Below are 26,307 nucleotides of genomic sequence, written 5' to 3' on the forward strand. Positions count from 1 at the left end.
ATTTATATAAAAGTTAATTAATTTAATAAATACAATATATATATACACACACACACACATATTTTACCTTTAAAGGTTTTGTTGCAGATGTGGCAAAAGTGTGGTCGACCTTCTTGGTGTTTGCTGGCTATGTGCCGTAAGAGAGGGCCTTTCTCAGTAAAGCGTTGCTCACAAAACTCACAACTATATGGCCGTTCTCCTGTATGCGTGCGGTGGTGTTTGTCCAGACTCGCTGCTCACACAATCAGCAAACATCTTGTTAATAATACAAAACTAATAGAGAAAATGCATGGATTCAGATTTGAAAAAGAACTGGAAATCAAATAGGCCAGAGTTACCTTGTGTGCGAAATGTCTTGCCACAGAGGTGGCACTGGAAAGGTTTCTCTCCAGTATGTGTTCGAAGGTGCATGTTGAGATTAGCTTTCTGTGTAAAAGCATGATTGCAGAACTCGCATACAAAAGGACGCTCATTTCTGGAAAGATGCGCAACAAATACAACTCAGCACTAATCCACTCAGCCAACACAAACATTCAACATGAATTACACATATAAACATCACAAAAAGGTTTCTTTCTTGTCCAGCTTTCTTTCGTTCACATTGTTTGTCTTTTCACCACATGCATGCATATTTCTAGCATTCACTAACAGCCTCGCCTTTGAATAGCAGGCAGACATAATTAGCAATCAGTTTAAACAATAAATAAAGCATGTTTCAGTTCTTTGTTTCTTTATGGTAATATTTAATGATGTCCTATGTTTACCTGTGAATGGCTTTGATGTGCATTTGCAGGCTGTTGCGGCTGGAGGCCCGATGCCCGCACTCCTCACACACAAACAGTTTCTCACCACGATGTTTGGCTGCCTCGTGTAGACGTAGCTCAGTGCGGGACTGGAAGCACTTGGGACACAATGGACACTAAACGAGACACATGACAAATAATCCATTACACAACTTTTATCAGTGAAACATTACATTTAATCAGTAATACCTGATTCTGTTTAGTTTTCAATGGCAGGGCATTATGGTATTGCAGACAAGTTATTAGCATTAGAGTCACTTACTGCGTGTGGTTTAGGAGCTCCGTGAACTTTAATCATGTGGATCCTGAGGTCTTTCTTCTGCATGAACTGCTCAGGGCATGACGTGCACTAATATGACAAGTAAAATTACATTGGCACAATGTCCGTTGACAAAAGGTCGTATCTGACCTCCACAGTGGATTACGTACCTTATTGGGCATCTCTCCTGTGTGTGTGACCGTGTGAAGACGCAGCTCATGTCGCTTTTTAAAGGTCATGGTGCATTTCGAACATGAAAACACCTGGCACAAACCGAAAGTTGCATTAAGTAAATACTAGTAATATAAAAGCTGTAATATAAAACCACCAAAAATGACACATTATTGTTATTTTATTGTATGTATGCATATTGTTAATTGTCTCCCGCTATCAAACTCACCACTTCTGCTCTGATAAGACAATTCCTGGCTTCATGCTCCAGCAGGTTTTCCTTCCTATAGTAGCACTTCCCACATTTAGCACATTCAAAGGGCTTCTCTCCTGTATGTCTCCTTGCAGACAGCAAGATGGAAGGAAAGACAGAACTTCGCATTGAGGCACGAACAATCATATGAATTGCTTATAAAAAATTACAAAAAATAATTAAATAGCAATTACAAAAAAAAACACCAGGCTCTTGACAGCCTCTATATATAACATTAATCTTATATACAGTGGGTACGGAAAGTATTCAGACCCCCTTAAATTTTTCACTCTTTGTTATATTGCAGCCATTTGCTAAAATCATTTAAGTTAATTTTTTTTCCTCATTAATGTACACACACCACACCATATTGACACAAAAATAAATCTGCAAAGATGTCAACAATTCTGTGTTTTTCTGTCAATATGGGGTGCTGTGTGTACATTAATGAGGAAAAAAAATTTACTTAAATGATTTTAGCAAATGGCTGCAATATAACAAAGAGTGAAAAATTTAAGGGGGTCTGAATACTTTCCGTACCCACTGTATGTATATAATATTATTTACATAGAAACATACACTACTGTTCAAACGTTTGGGGTCAGTAACTTTTTTTTTTAAGAAGTTAATACTTTTATTCAGCTAGGACACATTAAATTGATCAAATGTGACAGTAAATACATTTATAATGTAACAAAACATTCTATTCCAAATAAATGCTGTTCTTATGAATTTTCTATTCACCAGAGAATCCGGAAAAAAAAGTGAAGTATCACCATTTCCACAAAATTATTTGTGATTATAGCAAATCAGCATATTAGAATGAAGACTGCAGTAATGGCTGCTGAAAATTCAGCTTTGCATCACAGGAATAAATTACATTTGAAAATGTATTAAAATAGAAACCAGTTATTTTAAACTGTAATATTATTTCACAATTTTACTGTATTTTTTATCAAACAAATATAGCCTTGGTGAGCATAAGAAACTTTCAAAAACATTAAAAAAAATAAAATAAAATAAAACCAACCCCAAACTTTTAAAAGGTAGTGTATACATATATTATTTTTAGATATATATTAAAACTTACATACAATATTATATATATGCTTAACAAAGAGGAACATACCTGTTGTGTACTTTCAGGTAGTACTTGCTGAGGAATGTTTTATGACATGTAGGACATTGGACAGATCCTTTCTTGCTGTCTTTAGATGTTCCTTCCCCATTCTCTTTATTGGTACTTCTTTTGTGTCGTTTGCACTTTCCCCGCGGAGTCTTTGAGGTTGAGCAAGGTGAATCATGAGGCACATACTCTTCATCGGTTCCCTCATTAAGAATATCCATACTGCCACCTCTGTCACTGTCATCATCATCCTCATTGTCGACATCATCATCCTTTTGATTATCAACAGATCCATCCACCTGCTAACAGAGAATTAATAGAAAATGTACAACAGATTACAGGTAAAATCAAGAATTTTGATTTGGTATGAAATCAAACCAGGTCAAGAATTGTACACATAACGCATAATACACTATTATAGCAAATTTCATAATCAATGCATTCAATTTTCATTGTCAGATCAATGCATAGATGATTATTTGGAATTGAATAAATGTCTTCTGGTTGAAAATAGATGTACTGAGTACCTCAGTCTCACTCATGTCTTGATGTTTGAGGTGATCTCCGTCCTCAGTGGCAGCAGTCTCCTGCTCTTTGTCTTCTAGAGATGATGGTTTTCTTCTTCCTGCTCCCTGTCTTGTGACAGTAGACATGGGACTTTCTCCGACTAGTCGATTGGGCCCTTTTACACGCCTTCCAGAACGTGTGGTTGTAGTCGACATCGAGGCAGGAGGGTCATCATCGCTAGCTGTGACCGCTGAACCTAACAGGAATGCATTGGGTTTATTTTTCGTCCTCAGCCAAGATCTAGTCTTTCCTTTCAGGGTGTGATCAGGCTGAGGGTCTGCAGATATGAGAGGGAATAGTTGTTTGGCTGTATCATCTTCACTCGAGACAGGTGACTGCAAAGTCTCTACACCTGGCAAACTCTGGCAAGGTATGAGAGAATCTGGCACTGATAGTCTGCTAGCTGCATTCTGAATCTTTTCTAAATTGCTGTCGTCTAACTGGAGTTCACCAGTATAAAAAAAGTTAAGAAGTAGCTCTAGTCCATCATCAGGGCACTCTAATGGCAGGTCGATCTGAATACATGGTGTGTCTGAACTGGAGTCTTGGAACAAGTGGCTGAAGCAGGCAAGAACATTGCGATGGGCCAGATGCACCTGCCCACTGGCTGTGCTCAACATGGCATCACAGAAATGACCAAGACCCCTCTGTTGGTTGAGCAAGGATAGCACCCGCTGAGCGTGAGAGGTCCCTTGAGCATGTATCTCCATCTAGACAAGCAGGAGACATCAATTTCATTTTATTAGTGATTTTATCTGAATTAAATTACAGATAAAGACAACACAACATACAACATAAATGTAGAAATTAATAAATGTAGAAATGTAAATTAAATATTTAAATGACAAATATTAGATTTAAATTAATATAAACAATTAAAATGCAAATGATTTTTTATAATTTATGGATATTTATAATAATCAAAAATGCTCAAGCTCAGAATTATAATACATTTGTGTAAAATACATTAAGAAGTCTGTTCTGGTTTTATTACTATACTGTAATAGATTGTTGTAATACAAGCAAAGGTGTTTATTGCAATAGCTCACTTGCTTTGGTTTAGTTTGTTTTATGAACGGTCAACAGAAAATTTGTTTAAATTAAATATTAAAATTATAAATATTATATATTTAAATGATAAATAGTAAATTATATAAATGTTTAATTTACATTTAAAATAATTATTACTAATTTTGTTCATGGGTATTTATAAAATAAAAAAATTTTCATGCTCAGAATTATAATAAATTTGCGTAAAATACAAAAACTTGTATCTGTTATGGTTTTACTATACTGTCATTATTAATAAATGTTTTATGCAACTTTAAATAATTATAGAAAATCATGAAATACTGCAATTATTGTACTACAAGCATAGGTGTTTATAGCAATAGTTTGCTTATTTTGGCATAGTTCAGTTTATTAAAAGTACACAGAATAATTCTGCACGTTTTCATTTCAATTAAATATTAAAATTAAAATTCTAAACATAAATAATTAAAATTCTTACTAAACTTTTACTAATTTTATTCACTTGCTTATTTTGGCGCAGTTCATTTTATAAAACAGTACACAGAATATGATCATGCATGCTCAAGAAAGTTTTCCCAAACGATGCGGATGACTTTGACTGGTCAACGACTACTTGATCAATTAAAATTACCTTAACGTTAACCACGATGTCCGCATTTTAATGACGCTCCCTAAACTACTCGCCGCACAATCGACCGTTTACGACTCACCTTTAGCGTAAATTAGATCATTGCTCTCATCTTTCTTTTCATATACTGAAAGCCCACATATATGCGTTATGTAACTTACTGAGTAAATCATATATTATACAGCGTCAAAAGCTTAATTTAGGCTAAAGAACAAGAAGCCATGATGAAACAGTAACAGGAAGTGACGTTGAAATATTGTTGGAACTCTCCGGTAGCTGGCCGTTCATCCCATTACGCTGGGAGAGAATTTCTTCAAATATGAACTGATTGAATAATTTAGCTCTTAAAATCAAATTGCACATCAATTCTTCAAATGTATAACATTTTTCGAACGTTATGGTAAAGTATTTTATAGGGAAATGGATTTATTCAGCATGGTAGTATAGAATCAAAGCTCCTTCGAACTCCGTAACATCTGTTATTGTCCATCACATGGCACATACGCTAACTGCTCAGCGCTGCACAAAATTGCTTCCGTTATCCAGAGAGTCGCATATTTGACATGTGTTACGCTTCTTCTTCGTCTCTCCCATATTTACGCTTTCAAACGCATTCATTATACAGTGACAGTGCGGTCTTAAAGCAGATCAAAAGGTGGAAATGAGCAGCTTCGTCTCGTTTAGTGGAGTGGAACTACAAACAGCATCGTGCCGCGTGAATTAATGCTCAAAAGCCATTGCCACTTACATAGAAACAACAGCATATTCACACAAACTCTTTTTTTTTTCTTTTTTTTTCTACATGTTTCACGTTTCTGATTTGATTCGAATCTGTTAGAAGTATTACCGGTTACAGCGGCTTCTCACTTTAAACAGGTACGTTAACTACGTGAACTAACGGCAGCCATTAAATTGGCTTTCAGTATCTTTTCGCAGCAACATATGATCTTACTAGTGATTAGTAATAATGTATGATACAATTATTTTACACAATATTTTACTAACTGCATAAAGTAAGCCAGCAGGTAGGAACAAAGCTATTATGTTAACTTGACCAAGCCAACTTGATGATATTCTGTTTAAACTTTACGTTATTCTGTCTGTCTGTCTATCTTTCCATCCACTTTTAGGTTTCTTATGCGTTTTTCAGACAAAATCTATTTAGTAACTCCAGATGTTCTGATGCTGTCATCACTGTATGTCTTCATTCACAGGTGTCTCCCTGCCCTGGATTTATGACGTTTTTAGCCTTGTTGGAGTTCATTGGATGACAATGAAAGTACACAAGGTTTCTTCTTGGTCCCAACACGAGCAGCGAAACACCACCAAGCGCCATGGCAAGAATAAATGGCGCAAAAAGATACACAGTCTGGACTCAACTCTCCTAAGTACAAGTGTTGGGACTGCAAATTTGGAGCAACTGATACCCAAAAGGGAGAAACCCACATTAAAACTTTTGAAGAAGTTGTATACAAAGCCTATCCCTGAAAATAGCTGTGCCGAGGAGAGAAAGGTTATGGCCACTTCTGTGACTTTTGCTCATGTCCACACAAATGGAGGCACAGAACTGGATGACCGCAACAGTTCAGTGGACTCTCAAGAATGGAGTGAATATGCCAAATGTGTTCTTCAGAATGGAATGGAGAGTTCAACCTTACCTAAAACAAACCAGATGGAGGAGGATGGTCTTCATTTTCATGCCCACTTTGACCACACCCACAATCGTGCTGTTTTAGTCATGAAACAAGGCCAGGTAGACTGCTAATCTCAACTATACACTTTTAAATGCTATGATGTTTTATTAATATATATATAATTAATAATATAGTGAATATTAGCACTTCTGTCACTTAATCAACTTACAGAAACTAGTGATGGAGGACCAATATCCTGGCCAGCAGTATATTGGTCCTCCATCACTAGTTTCTGTAAGTAGACTGACTTTTGTGTCTGATATTTGTGCAGGTCTTGTGTTTCCGTGGGAAGTGCCTGCTCACTTGCCTCTATGGTCATGTAGAAGTGCTGGGCTTCACCATAGAGGAGGGCCAACAACCTTACCCCCTGTTCTCACCACCGTCCCACTGCCCTCTCACCATCACTGCCTTAGGAAACAACGCCCCCTCCGGCAAGAACAAGAAAGAGGGGCTGCTGGAAGCAAAAGCCATTGTTCGCAAATATCTCTCTTCAGGTAGCATCAGAAGGAGTGTCCTTCCTCCTAAATACCTTTTATATCATTTTTATATAATTTTCTCACCTTTATATCTTCCATTAAGGAAAGACATTGCGGGTGAATAGGGTAAAAATGTAATTAATAGATATCACCATACTTTCCTAGTTGACTGATTACATTATTAATTACAAACATTTTTTTATTACAAGTTTGCTGAAACGTCATGTTTAAATATACATTTATACATTGTTCATTTATTCAATTTGCATACATTTTCAGAACAGTGGATGATTTTACAGATCACTGTAATCACTCCATGAATCAGGAAATACTGTTAACAGCCAGGAAAAAAAATATCACCATGTTTTAGGAATAACATTTGTATAAAATCAGGCAAATTATATATGAACAAACCCCTCTGTAAAATCAGCAAAATATAGATAGGAATAAAACTGAAAAGTTTAGTGTATGTAAGTGCTACTGAAGTGGAGATTTCTGGCTCAGTGCATGAGAGACAACTCATGCACTTTAAAGGAATAGTTCACCCAAAAATGAAAATTTGCTGAAAATGTACTCCCTTTCAGGCAGTCCAAGATGTAGATGAGTTTTTCTTCATCAGTACAGATTTGGAGAAATTGAACATTACATCACTTCCTCACCAATGGGTCCACTGCAGTGAATGGGTGAATTCAGAATGAGAGTTTAAACAACTGATAAAAACATCACAATAATCCTCAAGTAATCCAAATGACTCCAGTCCATCAATTAACAACTTGTGAAGTGAAAAGCTAAGTGTTTGTAATAAACCTATCATTAAGATGTTTTTAACTTCAAACCATTGCTTCCAGCTAAAATACTCTACCCATAATATTGCTTCCTCCTGTGAGAATTTTTTTTAAATGTATTATTATTTTTTTAAATTTATTTTATTGTACTTGTGGATTATTTTGACCTTTTTATCAGCTGTTTCATTCTGACGGCACCCATTCACTGCAGAGGATCTGTTGGTGAGCAAGTGATGTAATGCTAAATTTCTCCAAATTCTCCAAACATGTTCGGATAAAGAAACAAACTCATCTACATCTTGGATGGCCTGAGGGTAAAGTGCAATAAAATAAACACCTAAACATGTATTTTGGATACACGAAAAGCCAAATAGCCCAAAATCTCAAAATTGACCAGTGCAGTTTTTGTATTTAGTGTATTGCCTTAAATTAATTTCTACCTGCACTAAAGTTCTTTTTTGCACTTGTGTCCTAATGTTCTGTTGCAATTTGTGTTTTTATGTCTAGAGCCGAGTAAAAAGCTCATGAGTGAGCTGGACTCTGACTCATGTGTGGTGCTTCTGGAGCCTCTGGACACGCCGCTCACCCGCTTTCTCACCAGCTTCTCAGAACTCTCAGAGATCTTTGGCCTCAACTCGGTAAGCTGGTGACATTTCAGATTTTGTATGTTCATGTTTAAAGTAGCTGATATGTTTATGGTTTGTGATGTTCAAATACATTCTCAGTTTAATATGCAGTGGCAACAATAAGTAAGCCATTTGTAGGAAGAATGTAAACACTGTGACGCTTTTGACATTGTTTGTTTGAGCATCCTGGTATAGCAACACAGATATATTTGTGTCTGTGTTTATGCGTCTTGCAGAAGGAGCTGAAGTCTCAGGCTGCCGTCTATAACCCTGTTCTGTCAGCTGTTGGTGTAACAGCTCTGCGTGGACCTTGTGCACAGGGTCTGGTGATGTCACGTAGCTACAGAGAAGCTATAAGCAGTTTGCTCAGTGCCTGGGCAGGTAAATGTTAACGGTTTTGTTTTCCTTATTATTTTGAAGGAATATTTAAAGGGATAGTTCACCCAAAAATAAAAATCGTTATCATTTACTCTCTCTCATGTCATTCCACACCTGTATAATTTAGGGGTATAACGATCCCTCAATATGGATCGACACATCAAATCTCTAAGGTGTATCTAATCTCTATATGATGTATCAATGCAAGACGTAAAAAATCGTAACCTTGTAGTATAAATAGGCACCTTTATTTTGACACTGTCCATATTTTCACGCAATGTCCATCTACACGAATACTTAAGAGCTCTTTTTCGCTTCTTTTTGTGCCTGGATGAACAAATACAGACAAAATTACATCAAAATGCACATTTTGGTGATTATCCTAGTAAACACAGTCGGTTAGGCATATGTCTTAATGTAAACAGTTTAGAAAGAAAACGCATGTGTATCAGTATATTGGATCCGTGCTTTCGGTCTTAAAGTGACAGCAGACTAATAGCAAACCTGCTTCTGTCAAAGAAAAATATCTCACTGCTCTTGACCAAATACATCTTATAACATTTATAATGATTAATCTATATTTAATTTATACAGTGAAGACTATGAAGTGTTATTTTACATTTGATTATTAAATTTCTGTACCAAAATTTTTTTTTAGACCTACCCGAAAACCCTGAAAAGCACTATTTATTTAATTTGTGTCTTCTGATGTGTGTTCTATTGTATTAATTTTCTGCTATTGCTTGTAATTTGGTTACCTGTAGTAAAGATTCTTAGCACTGAGTAGGGTTGGGCCGATAGACGATGCCATCATCCTTCGCCGATGGCTGATAGGCAACACGATGTTGAGCCGGCATCGTGATCCCTCCCCCCCCCCATTCCCCCGCATCCCAATATCGTGTTCGCAAAGAAAATGACGTGTAGGCGGAACCCCTAAAGAAACAGTTGAGAAAGAAAACGCATGTGTATCAGTATATTGGATCCGTGCTTTCGGTCTTAAAGTGACAGCAGACTAATAGCAAACCTGCTTCTGTCAAAGAAAAATATCTCACTGCTCTTGACCAAATACATCTTATAACATTTATAATGATTAATCTATATTTAATTTATACAGTGAAGACTATGAAGTGTTATTTTACATTTGATTATTACATTTCTGTACCAAAATTTTTTTTTAGACCTACCCGAAAACCCTGAAAAGCACTATTTATTTAATTTGTGTCTTCTGATGTGTGTTCTATTGTATTAATTTTCTGCTATTGCTTGTAATTTGGTTACCTGTAGTAAAGATTCTTAGCACTGAGTAGGGTTGGGCCGATAGACGATGCCATCATCCTTCGCCGATGGCTGATAGGCAACACGATGTTGAGCCGGCATCGTGATCCCTCCCCCCCCCCATTCCCCTGCATCCCAATATCGTGTTCGGAAAGAAAATTATGTGTAGGCGGAACCCCTAAAGGGAATAAATATGAGATGGGAGGAAAATATATATTTCAATATTTTTCCTTGCAGTTATATAATTGGGTAATTATACTACATGTATATTTCGGCATCAGGGAGCCGCTATTATACCTGGCATTGAAGCTTTTGAATGCACGATCGCTTTTAGTTTCACTTTCACTGTGAAATTGCACGTTCTCCGTTTATACTATGGAGCGGCAGTACTTGCCACACATTGAGCCCATAGTAGCAGCCAAAAAAAGTCTAAAATAAAATTAAGTTTTAACAGCTTTATTTTTGTAATTTTTATATATTTATTTTTCTGCATTAATGTATTTTTTCTATGACTGGAGTACCTAATTTTTGTTGTTTCCTAATGAGGATTTACACTATTTTATACATTGCACATTTTAGCACAGAAGCCTGAAAGACTTTTTTGACTGTTGACAGTTAAAATAGGAACATAATATCCACACATCGATTGATATACTCCTAAATCGAATCGTAGAATTTTTTGAGGTGTCAGCAAATATTGTATCGTTGGGTATGAGAATCTGTATTGTATCATATTGTGATGAACCATGCGATTTACACCACTAGTATAATTTTCTTTCTTCTGCAGGTCAGGAGTTGGCAAAATGTCTTTTTTTTGTTGGTCCATGCAATGAAAGTCACCAAAACTGTTTAGTTACCAACATTCTTTGAAATATCTTCCTTTAAGTTCCACAGAATAAAAAAAAGTTTGGAATTACATCATGAATAAATTAGGGCTGGGTTGAAAATATCGATTTCAAGATCAATCTTTTAGTCTATGCTGCTTATTGTGTAAATTAATCACCAAGCTGGCTAAACATTATATGAAGGGCGCCTGCCGTCCACTAATCACAATAAGCTTTGTGTTCTGTTACTTTTGATATGGAACAAAGTCTCAGCTGTCATGGCTCGCTACTGTGAGGAGCACGGAGCGAGGAGTCGAATTCAAACTTACAGACTTTAATAATATCCAGGGAAACAGGAAAACACAAGTAGCAAGGGTTGACATCAACAATTCCAGACCAGGGAGAACAGAACGGGTTAGAACACAAATAGGGCAGATAACGAGGGGCAGACAGGTGAGGAGGATAACTAATAATGAGAAACACCAATAGGATAGGAACAGGAAGGACCAAATAAGGACAAACAGGAACTAAACGGGAACATACACGTGACATGGGGAGGCTGGTGCAGGGCAGGAACTAGGTGGAGCCAAGGAGGGCCTCCAGGGCGGATCAGGGAGCTCCGGGAGCCATGGCGGAGCAAGCGGTTCAGGTTGCCATGGCGGAGCTGGTAGCTCAGGGGGTCATGGCGGAGCAGGCAGTTCAGGTTGCCATGGCGGAGCAGGCAGTCCAATCACTCGATCAGTGTCAATCATCACGGAAAGACAACAATAAATCAGCTTGTAAACAGTGTCACGTAACATACTTTTCCCTTAGGAAAGCCATTCAGTGTCCTGTCCACAGCTCATTAGTCAGCACTGTATTACATATTCATTATATTTAATTTGACCTGTTGGTGATATGTCATTTGTTGTATGTTTGAATAAATCTGTCCTGAAATCAAGTTTTTACGACAGACTATTTTCAACAACGAATTGGTGTAGAACCATAATTATATAATTAAAATGCTGATATAAAACTTAGAGTCTCACGTGCAATTTAAATTATAATATATAATTGTAAAAATGTTTTTGTCCATAGGGGAATTTGACCGCTGTCCCATAATTCTTGTGTGTGGGGGGAAATCCTCTGGCAAATCCACCTTCAATCGACACCTTATTAACAGCCTGCTCAATCAGTGAGTCCAAGCAGTTCACTTCATCAATTTAGTAATAAGAGGATAAATTGAGAGTAATCTTGTGTTTTTGTAGGCTAGCCTGCATGCAAAGTTATTGAAGGAATTGACATGTATTGTAATTTTAAAGTGGTATTTTTGCTCTCTACCTTGTTGTGTGTGTAGTACTGTAAGTGTAGAGTATTTGGAGTGTGATCTAGGCCAGACTGAGTTCACCCCTCCTGGATGCCTTTCCTTAAGCACAGTTACAGAACCACTGCTGGGTATGTATCATTCTCCATATCCATATAGCCACACGAGGTACATTTTTCTTCATCAGTATCATTTAAAAAGATTCTGTTAATTCAAAAGACCTTTGTACTAAAAAAAATCAAAACTGTCTTACATTTAGCATATGTTCTTTATATGTTATATACCCCCAAAAACAAACATATTTGTAATGGTGGTGTTCTTCCTTAGGGCCTCCTTTCACACACCTAAAATCAAAACTGTCTTACATTTAGCATATGTTCTTTATATGTTATATACCCCCAAAAACAAACATGTTTGTAATGGTGGTGTTCTTCCTTAGGGCCTCCTTTCACACACCTGCGTGACCCAGAGCACATGGTGTACTATGGTCAGGCAGATTGTCAGGCTGACATCGATCGGTATCTGGAGTCTCTCAAATCCATCTGGCGCCATGTCAATGGAGAAAGTCCTGTCATCATCAATACTATGGGCTGGATCAGAGGTCAGCAATAAAAATATTGCACATAAAATAGGAATATTGATTTGAATGGTATATCGACTTATTAATGGATCTTGAATATTTATGCAAATATTAGGACTATCAATCAATTTAATAACATGATTTACTGATTAATAAGGCGAGACACTGCAGGTGAATAGGGTAAAAAAAATTAACTACTAATTATCACCTTACTTACCCAGTTGATTGATTACATTGATAATTGCAAACATTTTTTGTATTACAAGTTTTCTAAAATGTTATGTTTAAATATGCAAATGATGCATTATTTAATGAAATATGCGCTAATTTGGCAAATGTTTTTACTGAGGGAATTTTGGGTATCTCTTTGTCACTCCATAATTCAGAAAATACTTTGAACAGCCAGAAAACAATATATTTTCACAATTTTGGGGGAAATAAAATGTTGTATATAATCAAGCAAATTATATATGAACAAATCCCTCTGTAACAACCTTCAGAATATAGACAGGAATAAAAATGTAAAGTTTGGTGTGTGTAAGTGCTACTGAAGTGGAGATTTATGGCTCAGTGTAGGATTAAAAAAACTCATTTTGAGAAAACGGCCTTTACAAATATGTATTGTAATTGAAATCTATTGACACAAATAGATAAAGTGCTATAAAAGAAACACTTAACAGTGTCTTTTGGATGTTTTCTTTCCACTACTCTGAAAAAACACTTTATGAAAAGCCAAAAAGCCCAAAATCTCAAAATTGACAGGTGCATGAAAAAAACAGTGCTTTTGCCTGCAGTGTCTCCCCTTAAGATGTGTCAGAGGCATAATTAAATGAAGTATTTTTTTTCCCTAAAATTTGTAGCTCTATTAAGTATATTTAATATTTCGCATTTTATTTTTAACAGATAATAATAGTTTTCATTTGAGTTTCTGATACTGATGTACTAACACGTCTTTCTCTCTTTCACAGGCCATGGCTTTCAGATACTGGTCGATCTCATTCGCCTGTTTTCCGTTACGCATGTAGTGCAACTGAGTTTTGGAAACGCACCACAGTGTCAACTTCTTACCCCAGACTTCCTCAGAACTGCCCACGGCTGGCAGACACACCCTCCGACGCCGCCCACCCTGACAGAGGAGCCAGTCAGTCACCTCTCCATTCGATCTCATGTGTTTCTCAGTGTCCAATCAGAATTTGAAGGTGCTGGGACATCTGGAGAAATGTAAGCCGGCCAGCTGTACCCTTTAGATTTTAACTGTACCTATTATCAGTTGGCAATTGTTTTGGTGAACATGTATCTGGTTTGTAAAGTGTTAATATCCAAATATGTGTGATCTGAACTAAAGTCAATTCCCATCCTGCATTCCTCATAGGCAACATCAGCGCAGTAATGAGCTGCGAGACCTGGCTCTGCTCAGCTACTTCAGTAAGCTGCAGTCCCCAGAACCTGGCCCAATCCGCCCACTCCACTGCTTCATACCTTACCAGGTTTTAAATTTTTTTTATATATATATTTATATATTTTTTTGTTTAAAACATTTTGTTTTATTTTATTTAATTTTCATTTTATTTGTATTTTTTATTTCGTTTTTTATTTTTAATGTATGACTGTTATTTTATTTTTTCATAGTTTTTCATTTTATATTTATTTTCTTATTTTGAATTGTTTTATTTTATATTTCAATTTTTATTTTATTTTAGTATTTTACTTTTTATACTGATTATGTATCACTGTTATATTCTTTTTTTTTCATAATTTAATTTTTAATTTACATTTTTTTTTTTTTTTAATTATTTGATCTTATTTCATTTCATTTTATATTGTGTTTTTTAATTTTTTAATTTAGTTTTATGTTGTTTTTTTATTTCATATTTTATTTGTATTTTATTTTAGATTTTATTATATTTTATTTTTATAATGCATGACTCTTTCAAATCAATGTCTTTTTGTGCTCTATTGTTGCAGGTCCCACACTCAGCAGTGGCTATAGGGGTAACACACTGTGAGGTCGCACCCAACAACATCCTCTACGTGTCCAATGCCAGTATAGTGGGATTATGCTGTCTGAGTGAAAAGGTTGTGGGCAGAGAAGGTCCTGTTGTACTCTCCCAAACTCCTATCTGTCAATGTGTGGGCTTAGGTGTGTATTCAGGGCCTTTAATATGTAAATCTGAGATTGAATTGATTTGTCAAATTGCATAGCATATGTAGTGACATTACAAATAGTCATTATACATCATTACAAGACTATATAATCTTCCTTAAAATATAATTTACCTGCTGTTGTGTTTTTAAGGTGTTCTGAGAGGGGTAGACATGGCACGTGGTTTGTACTTTCTGGTTACTCCAGTGTCCCCCTCTGTCCTGAGGCATGTGAACTGTCTCCTGCTGGGAGAGATCACTCTGCCTAAAATATTGCTCACCAAGCAGGTACGTGAATCAGCACTATACACTACCTTTCAAAAGTGTGGGGTTAGTAATTTTTTATTTTTGTATGTTTTTTGAAAGAGGTTTTTATGCTCACCAAGGCTGCATTAATTTGAGTAAAAATAGTAATATTGTGAAATATTATTACAAGTGTCACATCACCTTCCAGAAATCATTCTAATATGCTGATTTAGTGCTCAAACATCACAGTTAAAAACTGTACTGCTTAATATTTTTATGGATATAATATTTTATATTATTAATATTTTGTCAATGTTTTTTAATTAAATAATTTCAAAAGGTAAAAATTTATTTGAAGAGAATATTTTTGTAACAATGTGAAAGTCTTTATTAATTTATTTTTTGTAATACAAAACAATGGGGTGTATTTTACAATTTACTCACTGAATATATGGTTCAAATGATATATAATCATTTGTGTGATGGCTAAATGGTTAAGTGTGGAAAGGTTATCAAACCTGATGGGTCTTTGTTGTTGTCAATTAACCTCTTTTTTTCTCTTTTTTTTCCCAGCATGGAGTTGAAGGAGATTTACCTTACGTCACCACAGACTACAGTTTTGAAGTCCAAGGGGCAGGAAAGCTTCACATCTACAAAGGACTGGCAAGGCCTGGTTTTATAAAGTCAACTAACTAAGCTCTTCTGTATAAACACTGCTTTCTGTGAATGACATTTCTATCCTTGTATTTGTTTTATACCCTAAATATTGAGGTAAAATTTGCCATTGAATGTACAAATCTACACAAGTATTTTGGCTTTTGGAACTGTATACTAGGGAGATGGAGTGTATGAGTGCATATGCTGTTTCTTTATCTCTTGTTGAATGGCTCAGTGTTTAAAGGAACACTCCACTATTTTTGAAAATAGGCTCATTTTCCAACTCCCCTAGAGTTAAACAGTTGAGTTTTACTGTTTTCGAATCCATTCAGCCGATCTCCGGGTCTGGCGGTAGCACTTTTAGCTGTAGCTTAGCATAGATCATTGAATATCATTGCGCCTGCTGCACCCATGGTACGGCAGCAAAGTTCCTTGATTACACGATATAACTACAGAAGAGTCAAGTTTTAAATAGGAAAAATATAGAAACTCTTTGGTCATTTTTGAGCGAGATGCTAATGGTCTAATCAGATTCAATGGTCTATGCTAAGCTAAGCTAAAAGTGCTACCGCCAGACCCGGAGATCGGCTGAATGGATTTGAAAACATTAAAACTCAACTGTTTAACTCTAGGTGAGTTGGAAAATTAGCCTATTTTCAAAAATAGTGGATTGTTCCTTTAAGATCCATACTGGAAACTCTGCCTCATGTTTTGATTTTCTGTACTGTTACAGTTCAACATGTTATTAAGAAAATGTCATAAAGAGTCTTTGTTTTCTTTTACCAAGTCACATTCCCAAACCAGGATAATGCAGGCTGTAAAATATTAAAGTGGGTTTCATTTTTGTCAAGAAATGAGTCTCTTTCATTGATCATCTGTTTCTTTTTTTTAATTAAATATTGAGAAGTGAATAGATCAGTACACAATTTGATAATGTATAATACAATATGGTACTGTAATGATAACAAAACATTTTAGCATTGAATTTATATTAGGTTATTTTAATGCAACTTATTACATCTTGTAACGTATTACTTATATTTTAAATGCCATCTTGTTGCCTCTTGGAATGTTTGCTGAGATCCCTTATTTCAGAACCAAAGCAAAAGATGCCTCAGTTGGGTGTCTTTATCGGGATGTGCGTTATTCACGTCTGCACTGGATCTGTGCATTAGATTTGAGCTTTTGAGTAAACTACACAAACAACATTGGGCTTTGACTTCTCAGTATCTGCCCACTATAGCTGATTTAAATCGCGTTTTTAAATTCTATGAAGAGCCAAAATGACATATTACTGCATTTACCAGCAGATGGCGCTACAGTTTTGCCATTTTCACGTTCAATGTATTTATTGGTATGATCATTTTATATACAATATTGTCAAAGCATTGTGCACACACAAGATGATAGAAAACAGAAACAATAAAATACACCTTTTTTCTTTAATTCTAATGTTTTTATGTTACTACATTGGTTTATTCTTTGATTTTTGAATCATCTGATGGTAAATCATGCAATTAAGCAAACAATATTACAAGAAAAAGGGATGCGAGAATAATAACGAAGAAAAGGTTGCTGTTTCCTATTATTGTAATATTATTACAATGTTTAATAATATTATTCCTATAACCTTTTTACGTTAACAGTTACACAAAGCACTACAGTATTGTTTAAAGTTACGTATAAAATAGACATTTAATTTTTATGTATATGGAGCTTTCTCACTAATTCTTTTTCATAGACACTGAATTCATAATTTCACTTCCACACAGTTAAAATCTCCGTTTAGTTATCTACGTATGAAATTTTGCATTTGCGTGACGTCATCGCCAGCAAGACGTAAACAAGGAAGAGAATCGAAGCGCCGAGCGAACAGAGATTCGTTTCGAGTTGATTAAAAGTAAATTCAGCTCAGTTAAAGTTTAGTTTTTTACGCGTTTATTGTATCCCGTCATGTTGAAAACGTATCATAGTCATAAACACTTTTAGCGAATTAATGGCGAATTATTGCTAGAATGGAACCCAAACACAGACAGATACTTCAGCGGCACAGGCGTGATCTAGTCACGGCATTAAATCCTGCAGACATCTGCGATGGGCTTTTGTCAAAGGGGGTTTTCACCCAGGACATGATTGATGAAATACAGGTAATATTGATGTCTTTGTTTACATATGGGAAACTGGAAACGCCACGGGATTGTGAAAGTTCACAGAGGAACAGTCCAGTTTGTTATTCAATTACTCACCCTCATTAAACCAGTATGACTTTCTTTCATTCTGTGGAACACAAATGAAGAATGACAGTCACGGTTGCCATTCACTTTGATTGTATGGAAACATGATGCGCTGAAAGTGAATGGAAACTCAGACTGTCAGTTTCTAACAATCTGTTTAACATCTCAAACTATCATGCTTCATACTGGATGTTCACAGTTTACTTGTTAATACTGTGCATAGTTTAGTTTACAATTATGAAGGTAAGATGATATGACCATTCATGTGTGAGTGGTTCCCTTATTGCAAACCTGCAAATGTGAAACACCGTTGTTCTCCTAACAGAGCAAGATAACAAGACGTGGCCAAGCCAGGCAACTGGTGATAAGCTTAGAGATGAGAGGGAGTCAGGTTTTCCCAGCCTTCCTGGAGTGTCTGCGTGAAACCAGCCAACATGACCTCGCAGAGCTCCTTCAGTGTGGAGATGGTGCGTGTCTGCCCACTTCTGTGCCAGAACAGCCTTCACTGATCCCTCTGCCAGTCGGTAAGTGTGTTACTTCCATTAAAAACACAATATTTACTTGGATATATTTACTTGGGATGTTCCCATAATACAGTGGAACATAAAACACCTTCACCTACCCATGATCCTCTTAACTGACATTTTGCTATGATTTTTTCCCTGAGGTATGTTACATGATACATAGAGATATTTTATCTGATTTTATGATTCAATGCAGAGAATCCAAAATATACTGAAAAACCAGACAGATTTGATTTTACTCCACCACGGTTAGTACCACTGAGACCAGAAAGCCTGCCTGTGCCCAAGCCTCTTAGCCCATGTGAGTCACTGTCATGTTTTAATTCTCTATAAAGTGTTTTCATCTGTTAAATGCTACCCATTAATATGTAAAGGGTAATTTGGTAAGAAAGCATGAATAACCTTTGGATTTATGCATTTACACAGCTTCTGAAACTCAAGGGGTGAGACCAACCAGGACAAGACGTGACAGTATACAGGTAACTGTTATCACTCTCACAAGCAATCTTGAATGTTTTAAAAGACCGTCATTCTTATTCACTGATAATTGAGTAAAAGTGTATTTTGATATGTATTTATATAAAAAATGAAAATAAAAGAATGCAAATATGTGCATATATAAGCATATTTTAATATATAACACTACTGTTCAAAGGTTTTGGGGTCAGTAAGATTTGAGATGGCTGCTAAAAATTCACCTTTGCCATCACAGGAAGTAATTATATTTCAAAATATAGTAGATAACAGTTCTGTCATGGCAACTCAGAAAGATTAGCATGGTAATATTTATGGCAGTGTTAATGTATTTGGTCTTGGCGTAATAGATCTGCTACACTGTTGCTGTGGCTGCGGCAGAGCGAGTACCGAGACTTGCTACTGCCAATACATCCACAGACATGCTGCTGTGAGCATGTAAGACTTACTGTTGCTGCGCATATAACAGACATGAAATGACCTTGTAGCACATCTACAGGTGGAGCTGGGGAAGGTGGAGGTTTCTGAAATTCGCAGCAAATTGCTACAGCAAACACTGGCCAAGTATTTGAATGTTGAGCAGCAAGCTCATTGTCTGCGTATGCAACAAAAACCAATCAGCTGCGCAATGTGAATAATGATGTCATTATATTGCATTAGGACCTATCAGCTTGTGCCATCTAAAGTTTCATGACAGAACTTTGTATTTATTTTAAATTGTAATAAATTGCTGTATTTATTTGATCAAATACATGCCATTTTGGTGAGCATAAGAGACTTATTTTAAAACAAACAAAAAAAATCTTAATTGCGCCATTGTACCTAACCACTCACTTACTATTTTTTGTGCAGTGCTATAAGATGGATGCCAGTCCATGTGGGATCTGCCTGATTATAAACAATGTAGATTTTGACCCAGCCTCTGATCTAAAAGATCGAAAGGGGTCCAACATTGACTGCGACAAGCTGGAGAAAAGATTTAAGGCTCTCAACTTTGAGGTTATTGTAAAAAGGAACTTGAAATACAAAGTAAGCACAGTACTTCCTCTTCTTCTCACTGTAAACAAAGCTGTAAGATAAAAGTCTGTCTGTCTTTAATACATTTTAAAAATGAATAAGAACATTTCTCCCCTCTATAGCGCATAAGACAAGAGATGGCATTTATAGCAAAGAGGGATCATTCCGCGTATGACTGCTGTGTGGTGATCATCCTTTCACATGGTACTGAGGTAAAACCAGTCACATATTTTTCTTCAAAAAAAGAGGATATATGTTATATTTGCTTTTCACATTTATGAAGACTATTAGTTTTCAACAAAGAAGTACAACCTGCAAAGAAGTTTTATTTGCTTCCTCATTTTGTAGAACACCATTAAGCTATCCAATTACAAAAGCATTAGAGCAATTTTCTCATTCTGCTTTGGTGCTCGACACTTCTCTAATGTTTAGGCAAACAACAATTGTTTTCCTGGAGCAGTTCATGGTGTTGATGGACCATCTGTCCCAGTTCAGTTAATCACAAACTACCTCAACGGCCAGAACTGTCCTTCTCTGCAGGGCAAGCCCAAGCTGTTCCTCATCCAGGCCTGTGGAGGAGGTGGGCATCTCAGAAATCTTTCACAAATCTCGTAGCCAAAAGGTGGTGGTCAAATTTACCGTTGTTCAGCAAATTTTCATGTTCAAAATCCATGCCGTTCACGCTGCTGAAAGTGACGTTTTGATGAATATATAAATATGTGAAAAGATATATAAATGTATAAAAAGCTGAATCACTGTCTGGCTTAAGCGAACGCCAACCTAACCCTAACCCTAATCTCATGATTTTTCATAAGTATTACAGCTCATCATGAAGAGTTTTCCCACTCAGATTTCACAACTGGTTCAAGTTGAATTTGCAGTGTTGACCACACCTAAAAATAATCAAAAATGTTTGAGGTTGTGCCTCAGTTTTTCAGATTATGATTTTTTTTTTATTACTTTTTTCTTCTCACCTGTAGGTGAGAAGGACACAGGTTTTGAGGTTTCTCCAGATGAGGTGGAGCCCTCTTTGGGTGGGATAGATGACCAGATGGATGCTATTCCCATATCCTCCAGCAGTGACTCTCTCAGCACGTCTGATGAATTTGATGCTCGGGCCACTTTGCCCACACCCAGCGACATCCTGGTGTCCTACTCAACCTTTCCAGGTCTGTGTTTTTGGTCATTACGGGAATTGCCTGTTGTACCTTAAATAATTGTTTGGTTGAAAAATATTTCAGAAAGACAAACCTTTTGATTGCTAAACACAAATAGACAATTCATGCTAATGCATTTGCAGGCTATGTCTCCTGGAGGGACACGCAGGCCGGATCCTGGTATGTGGAGAATCTTGATCGTGTGCTTGAGGAGAATGCTGCCACAGATGATCTGGGGACCATACTGATGATGGTACATCTTTGTCTCATAAAGCTTCTTAAAACAACTGATAGATACAATAAATATGTCCTTAAAAATGGAAAAAATAAACCAAATCGAACCAAATTCCATAATAATGCTACCAATTAGGGTAGAGCAGTATGATGGTACATACTGTAGCATATCAAGCAGTAGATATTCTGCTATCTTATACATTCTGCTAGCTTAATAATTTTGAAAAAAAGATCTGACACCAAGCAAAAACTATAGTCTGCTCCTCAAAATGCATCACATACAAACTCTTCCAGTTGAAGTACTATATTTTCACTGGTGCCAGACATAAAATTAATTCATACTTTTAGGTTGCGCTTACACTGAAACAAAAAATCAGATTTTTTTTGTGACACAGATTGGCTATTGTACACGTCTAAGCATAAAAATCCACAGGAGATCTGATTTTTTTTTTTTTTGCATCCGTTCTGAGCCGCTTCTAAATATGGTTTGGTTCAAAATCAGATACATATCTGATATCTGGACATTTGACCTACATCTAAACACGAAAATATGATTCCTATTGGAATTCCAAGCCATCACAAGGCGAGGGAGACATATTTGCCCACTATAACTTTTCTTAATGTTGCATTATGAAGCAGATGTTGCCTGTATGTGATGTATGCGCGCAAAAACTCAGCTTCTTTTATTGAGATGCAAACTTTATATATATATATATTTATAGGTAAGAGATTACGCACACACAGAAACAAACTTGTTTTGAGCCGCTGCCCCCTAATTTTATAAATAAAATATCTTCACTACTAATAGTTACATTAATATTTTTCAGCATGATGATAATTTAGCTGTTTTTATGTAATTAAACTCACAGCTTTACTATAGAGAGGTGGCATAGGTGCAGGTCATTTACACGCATAATCTCTTTTTGCCAATTTTTTTCAAACAAATATTATTTTATCACACAGCAGAATTCTAGATCCAACGACCTGTAGTTAAAATAACTTTTAATCCGTTCAGTGAAATTTTGCGCTGTAAACATCAATGACAGCTTTAACTGCTGGCTGGCAAGTGATCATTTACGTGCAGTAAAGTCAAAGAACCATGTAAATTATATAAATAATTTTTATATACAGCTGTTCAAAACCCAAGGGTCAACTGTGTTGCTGAATGAGATCACCATTGGAATCATTCTAGTTTAGGTAGGGATTCATATACAGTAAATGTACAGTAAGTATCAGATATGAGTCGTGACTTAAGTGAGTGTAAATAGGTGGGACAAAAAGTTGGATATGGTAAAAAGATCGGATTTGTGCATTAATCCCTGCGGTGTAAACGCAGCCTTAGGTTTGTGTCCAAACAAAAAAAAATTATTAAAGCTACGCATATTTCAAGTTAGATTAGTTAGTTAATCAAAAACAGACACTATTCATGCCAATGTAATATGTATATATTTTTTTGGTTTGACTTTCAAGCACAGATAATTATATTTATAAATTGTATATATTTTAATATTTTTGTATTAAAATAAATTGTTTGTATTAAATATCTATTTTCTTTAGGTAAACCATGCGGTCTCCCAAATATCTGCCAAAGGCCTGTATAAACAAATGCCTGGATCTTTCAACTTCCTCCGAAAACTTCTCTACTTTCAGTCTTCACAGTCATGATCACTTGAAGATTTGTTTGTTTGTTTTGCTGCAGTGGGAACACTACCATGTACTTGATATAATGTGATTAAGACATATTTGTCGTTTTTTATGTCATAAACTGAACCATGTGATCAGAACGTTTGACAAGAGTTTTTGTTTTTAACATAATCCTATTATTAGAATTCTAAATTTGCAAGCTGAAGGTAAACTTCACAAATATAAACCACTAAGAACTTGTAACTTATTATTTTTATAAGTGCAATTTGATTCTTTTTTTAATGTTGTATAGTGCACAGCAGTAGGAGGACAATAGACTTTTAATGCACTTGTGGTTCAGTTGTGGTATTTGACTGTGGTTAACTGTCACACTGTGTTCTTAAGAAATATCCAGTTGCATACTGTGTATCTTTTCTAGTGAATAAAAGACAAACAAAAATATAAAATGAAAATTATAGTTCCAATAATGAGTCTAATACAGTGGCAAACAGACTCGTTTAGATTTATCATGGGAAACAGATAAGACACTCAGGAGAGGAAGGAAATGAATAGGTCCTCACACACTAACACCAAGAAAACATATAAGCAAAAGAACTGTTCGTGAGAATGTGAAAGTGAAGCTAGGCCTAACATGCTTAATAGTAAAGTGAATTTCGACAGAGTTATTTACTAACTTGGTAATAGGTAGGCGCCATTTCTGTTTTTATTTCCTTGTTTTGTGCTTCATACCTTAGGATGGATTAAATAAATAGGAACAATGCATCTGCATAAGCGAACTAAAATGACATGTGATGCAATCTGACCCATACAAGCTCCTGTACGAGGAAAACAGAAAGGTCATAATGCTTATTATAGGGTCAAGGCACTTTAGATGCATCAGAATCAAAGCGTTTTCCACTACTTATGTTTGTCATAGCAACCTTGTTATTGTTGGCCTGTGTGGGAAGATCTTCAGTGGAAGCCGCCACTTACTTTCAGAATGACACAGGAGACCAACAGCCATTACTGAGGTGTGTAACCCCAAATAAAGCCTGTCAGATATTTGAAAAGATAGTGTTTGTGAAAGTGAGAAAGCACAAGTGAGGAAGGAGGGGCCAGTAATGTGAGGTGGGTTTTACTCGGCATTCAGTACACTTACTCTCAGCACACAGTGACCGAGTGAGAAAGGAGGAGAACACTTGTCTTTCTCGGTATCTCACCGTGCTTATGTGCGAGGGAAAGACAGTTTCTCAGGGCTTTGGTTTGGACAAGCGATAGTAAAGGAGTGTGGAAGTTGTTTATGAGGATTTATTAAGAATGCCAGTGTGAACATCTGCAGGAAATACTAAGGTAAGTGTTGTGGTTTTACGTACAAATGCAAAAATAGCATGATTTTGTTGATTAATTGTGTCAAATTTTTGCTGCTTTTGTAGTTGTCAATTTGCACGTGTTTTGTCATTTTTTTCATACGTTACTTTTGGTTAATACAAAAAATATAATTTATAATATATATTAAACATATTTTTTTCACACATATTGCTAAAGTAACTCCTCCGAAAAAAAATATTCTGAAAAACGGAGTTTTAACCTAAGCAAAGAGCAGCATAAGTAGAAAGAGAAAAATCATATGCCAAGAAAATGTATTAAAATGTGCTTGTTGTTGGGAAACAGGCACGTTTAATTTCTGAATATGTCTGTTAACATTTGAAGATCTGAAAGCTATTATTTCAGTGAGCATTTGGTTATTTTCATGGGATGTGAATGGGGAAGTTTCTGTGAAGAATGATAGAAGGATAGAGTCTGAGGGGGTGGCCTGTTGTCATGACTCATGGTTGAGAGTGTGCTGCTGCTGTCTGATTTGCTCTTAACACAGGAAGTCTGCTACCTTCCCCTTTTTTGACACCCTAGATGTGCAATTTGTTTACTAAAATTGAACAGTTCACTGTACATCCACCGTACTGTAGGTCATAGCATGACGAATGACCGCTGTCACATGTTGAATAAGGACACTCCTACAATGAGCAGATGAATGAGTGCAGAAGTTGTTTTGGAGAATATATATGCTTATTAATTCTCAATTTTTCTTTTTCTTTTGAATCTGCTTATATTATACAAGACATTTTATATGATGTTAACTGCTGAGAGTGTTTATAGACTTGCTGCTTGATTGCCTCAGTACTTGTGGTATTGTACAAGTAGGTGTAAAAATCAAGCTGAGTGATTGTTATAGTCCAAATGAACTTAAAGCCAAAGAAATTTGAATATAGTTTTGATCTTGTGATTGATCTTGGCACTAGTCCGCATTGAAAGTCAATGTACATGTTTCTCATTTCTGTGAGTCATATAGATTGGTCAAAATGGGTCAAAATATACAATTAAAAGCATGAAGTGCCAATGAAAATCTTTTTCAAGTACATTCTTTAACCTTCTACATGGCTTCTGTTCATTCACCTAGCTGGAGCTACAATGTCATCCCATGTCAAACTGTGGAGGGACAGAGTGGGGACGGCAGACTATGATACACAGTTTAAAGGTAACGGACGTTCTAATATTGAATACCCTTTAAGATTTCTGAGCAATGGAAACCCAAAATGATTCCTTTCCAATGCTATTAAATTTGCTGATCAGTTTCTGCTGCAAGTTTTGTATGTACTTCCGAAATCACAGATAACCAATTTACTAATCTTTGTTAAAGTTAGTTATTAATATAACATACTTGGTTCATGTTAGCTCAGGTACATTAAATAATATTAACAGATATCATACAACATGTAAATGTTGTTGAATGTTGAAATTAACATTAGGATTAATTGATGCTTTAGAAGTATTTGTCATTGTTAGCTTATGTTTATCTATTGCCATCCGTCTTGTTAAACTTTGTGAAGCCAACATGTTCCAGTTAATTGTTATTGGACACCTGTCAAATGAAACAGATATACAGAGTGGAACTATAGAAATGTAATTGCACTGTCTCTCTTTCTCTCCTCTAGAGGTGCGTTTGCAGCTGGCCGAGCAGTTGAGGATATTTGACGGTCAGGTGGAGCAGAAGACTCAGGTGTTCCAAGATCTGATCGATTATTTGCGCAGACGAGGCGAGATCGAGGGGGAGTACGCCCGCTCACTGGACAAACTGTGTGACAGGTTCTCCTCCAGAACCAGGAAGTGAGGATATGCAAAGAAAAAAAAAAACAACATTAATGCATGAAAAACAGTTCTTAA

The 26,307-nt window shown here is 36.1% G+C and overlaps 5 protein-coding genes across 11 annotated transcripts in view; 4 read left to right on the top strand and 1 right to left on the bottom strand.

The window, feature by feature from the left end:
- LOC107716146 (kelch-like protein 21) overlaps positions 1-1,768 on the top strand; it is a 14,737-nt gene extending 12,969 nt beyond the window's left edge. Inside the window, exon 6 of the transcript XR_001637166.1 lies at positions 1,738-1,768. The gene's annotated coding sequence lies outside the window, so the exon portion shown is untranslated. The remainder of the gene's footprint in view (positions 1-1,737) is intronic.
- zbtb48 (zinc finger and BTB domain containing 48) overlaps positions 1-5,077 on the bottom strand; it is a 7,425-nt gene extending 2,348 nt beyond the window's left edge. The window contains exons 1-9 of one of the 3 annotated variants that reach the window (XM_016522492.1): positions 4,922-5,077; positions 3,140-3,889; positions 2,616-2,914; positions 1,463-1,574; positions 1,233-1,325; positions 1,066-1,152; positions 765-919; positions 339-475; positions 68-232 (exon numbers count right to left, since the gene is read on the bottom strand). In XM_016522492.1, coding sequence (XP_016377978.1) covers positions 68-232; positions 339-475; positions 765-919; positions 1,066-1,152; positions 1,233-1,325; positions 1,463-1,574; positions 2,616-2,914; positions 3,140-3,889 — 1,798 coding nt within the window. In that variant the 5' untranslated portion in view covers positions 4,922-5,077. The remainder of the gene's footprint in view (positions 1-67; positions 233-338; positions 476-764; positions 920-1,065; positions 1,153-1,232; positions 1,326-1,462; positions 1,575-2,615; positions 2,915-3,139; positions 3,890-4,921) is intronic. The other 2 variants (XM_016522491.1, XM_016522490.1) reach the window with 2 other exon arrangements.
- LOC107716145 (polynucleotide 5'-hydroxyl-kinase NOL9-like) lies at positions 5,074-16,108 on the top strand. Of its 2 annotated transcripts, none has more exons than XM_016522494.1 (13): positions 5,074-5,138; positions 6,054-6,592; positions 6,805-7,027; positions 8,302-8,432; positions 8,657-8,801; positions 11,975-12,071; positions 12,234-12,331; positions 12,640-12,801; positions 13,749-14,001; positions 14,153-14,267; positions 14,746-14,920; positions 15,077-15,210; positions 15,742-16,108. In XM_016522494.1, the coding sequence occupies exons 2-13, from the start codon at positions 6,107-6,109 to the stop codon at positions 15,862-15,864; spliced, it is 2,142 nt and encodes a 713-aa protein (XP_016377980.1). In that variant the 5' UTR covers positions 5,074-5,138; positions 6,054-6,106; the 3' UTR covers positions 15,865-16,108. The 2 variants fall into 2 exon arrangements, with proteins under 2 accessions (XP_016377980.1, XP_016377979.1); XM_016522493.1 differs by lacking the exon at positions 5,074-5,138 and adding an exon at positions 5,200-5,715.
- A 1,549-nt stretch (positions 16,109-17,657) lies between these two features.
- On the top strand, positions 17,658-24,124 carry LOC107716147 (caspase-9-like). 2 transcript variants are annotated; one of them, XM_016522497.1, is made up of 10 exons: positions 17,658-17,972; positions 18,385-18,583; positions 18,780-18,884; positions 19,010-19,062; positions 19,910-20,086; positions 20,197-20,286; positions 20,507-20,654; positions 21,055-21,243; positions 21,375-21,484; positions 23,023-24,124. In XM_016522497.1, the coding sequence occupies exons 1-10, from the start codon at positions 17,841-17,843 to the stop codon at positions 23,128-23,130; spliced, it is 1,311 nt and encodes a 436-aa protein (XP_016377983.1). In that variant the 5' UTR covers positions 17,658-17,840; the 3' UTR covers positions 23,131-24,124. The 2 variants fall into 2 exon arrangements, with proteins under 2 accessions (XP_016377983.1, XP_016377984.1); XM_016522498.1 differs by lacking the exon at positions 18,780-18,884.
- Positions 24,125-24,229: 105 nt separating this feature from the next.
- The window catches only part of LOC107716143 (rho GTPase-activating protein 4-like), a 12,118-nt gene continuing 10,040 nt past the window's right edge, over positions 24,230-26,307 (top strand). For 2 of the 3 annotated variants that reach the window (XM_016522486.1, XM_016522488.1), the window contains exons 1-3: positions 24,230-24,438; positions 25,544-25,621; positions 26,079-26,250. In XM_016522486.1, coding sequence (XP_016377972.1) covers positions 25,555-25,621; positions 26,079-26,250 — 239 coding nt within the window. In that variant the 5' untranslated portion in view covers positions 24,230-24,438; positions 25,544-25,554. Of the gene's footprint in view, positions 24,439-25,206; positions 25,622-26,078; positions 26,251-26,307 lie in introns of those variants that run through there. The other variant, XM_016522487.1, reaches the window with a different exon arrangement.

This window comes from Sinocyclocheilus rhinocerous, unplaced genomic scaffold (genome assembly GCF_001515625.1).
Source record: "Sinocyclocheilus rhinocerous isolate Xijiao unplaced genomic scaffold, SAMN03320098_v1.1 scaffold148, whole genome shotgun sequence".
NCBI classification, from domain to species: domain Eukaryota; kingdom Metazoa; phylum Chordata; class Actinopteri; order Cypriniformes; family Cyprinidae; genus Sinocyclocheilus; species Sinocyclocheilus rhinocerous.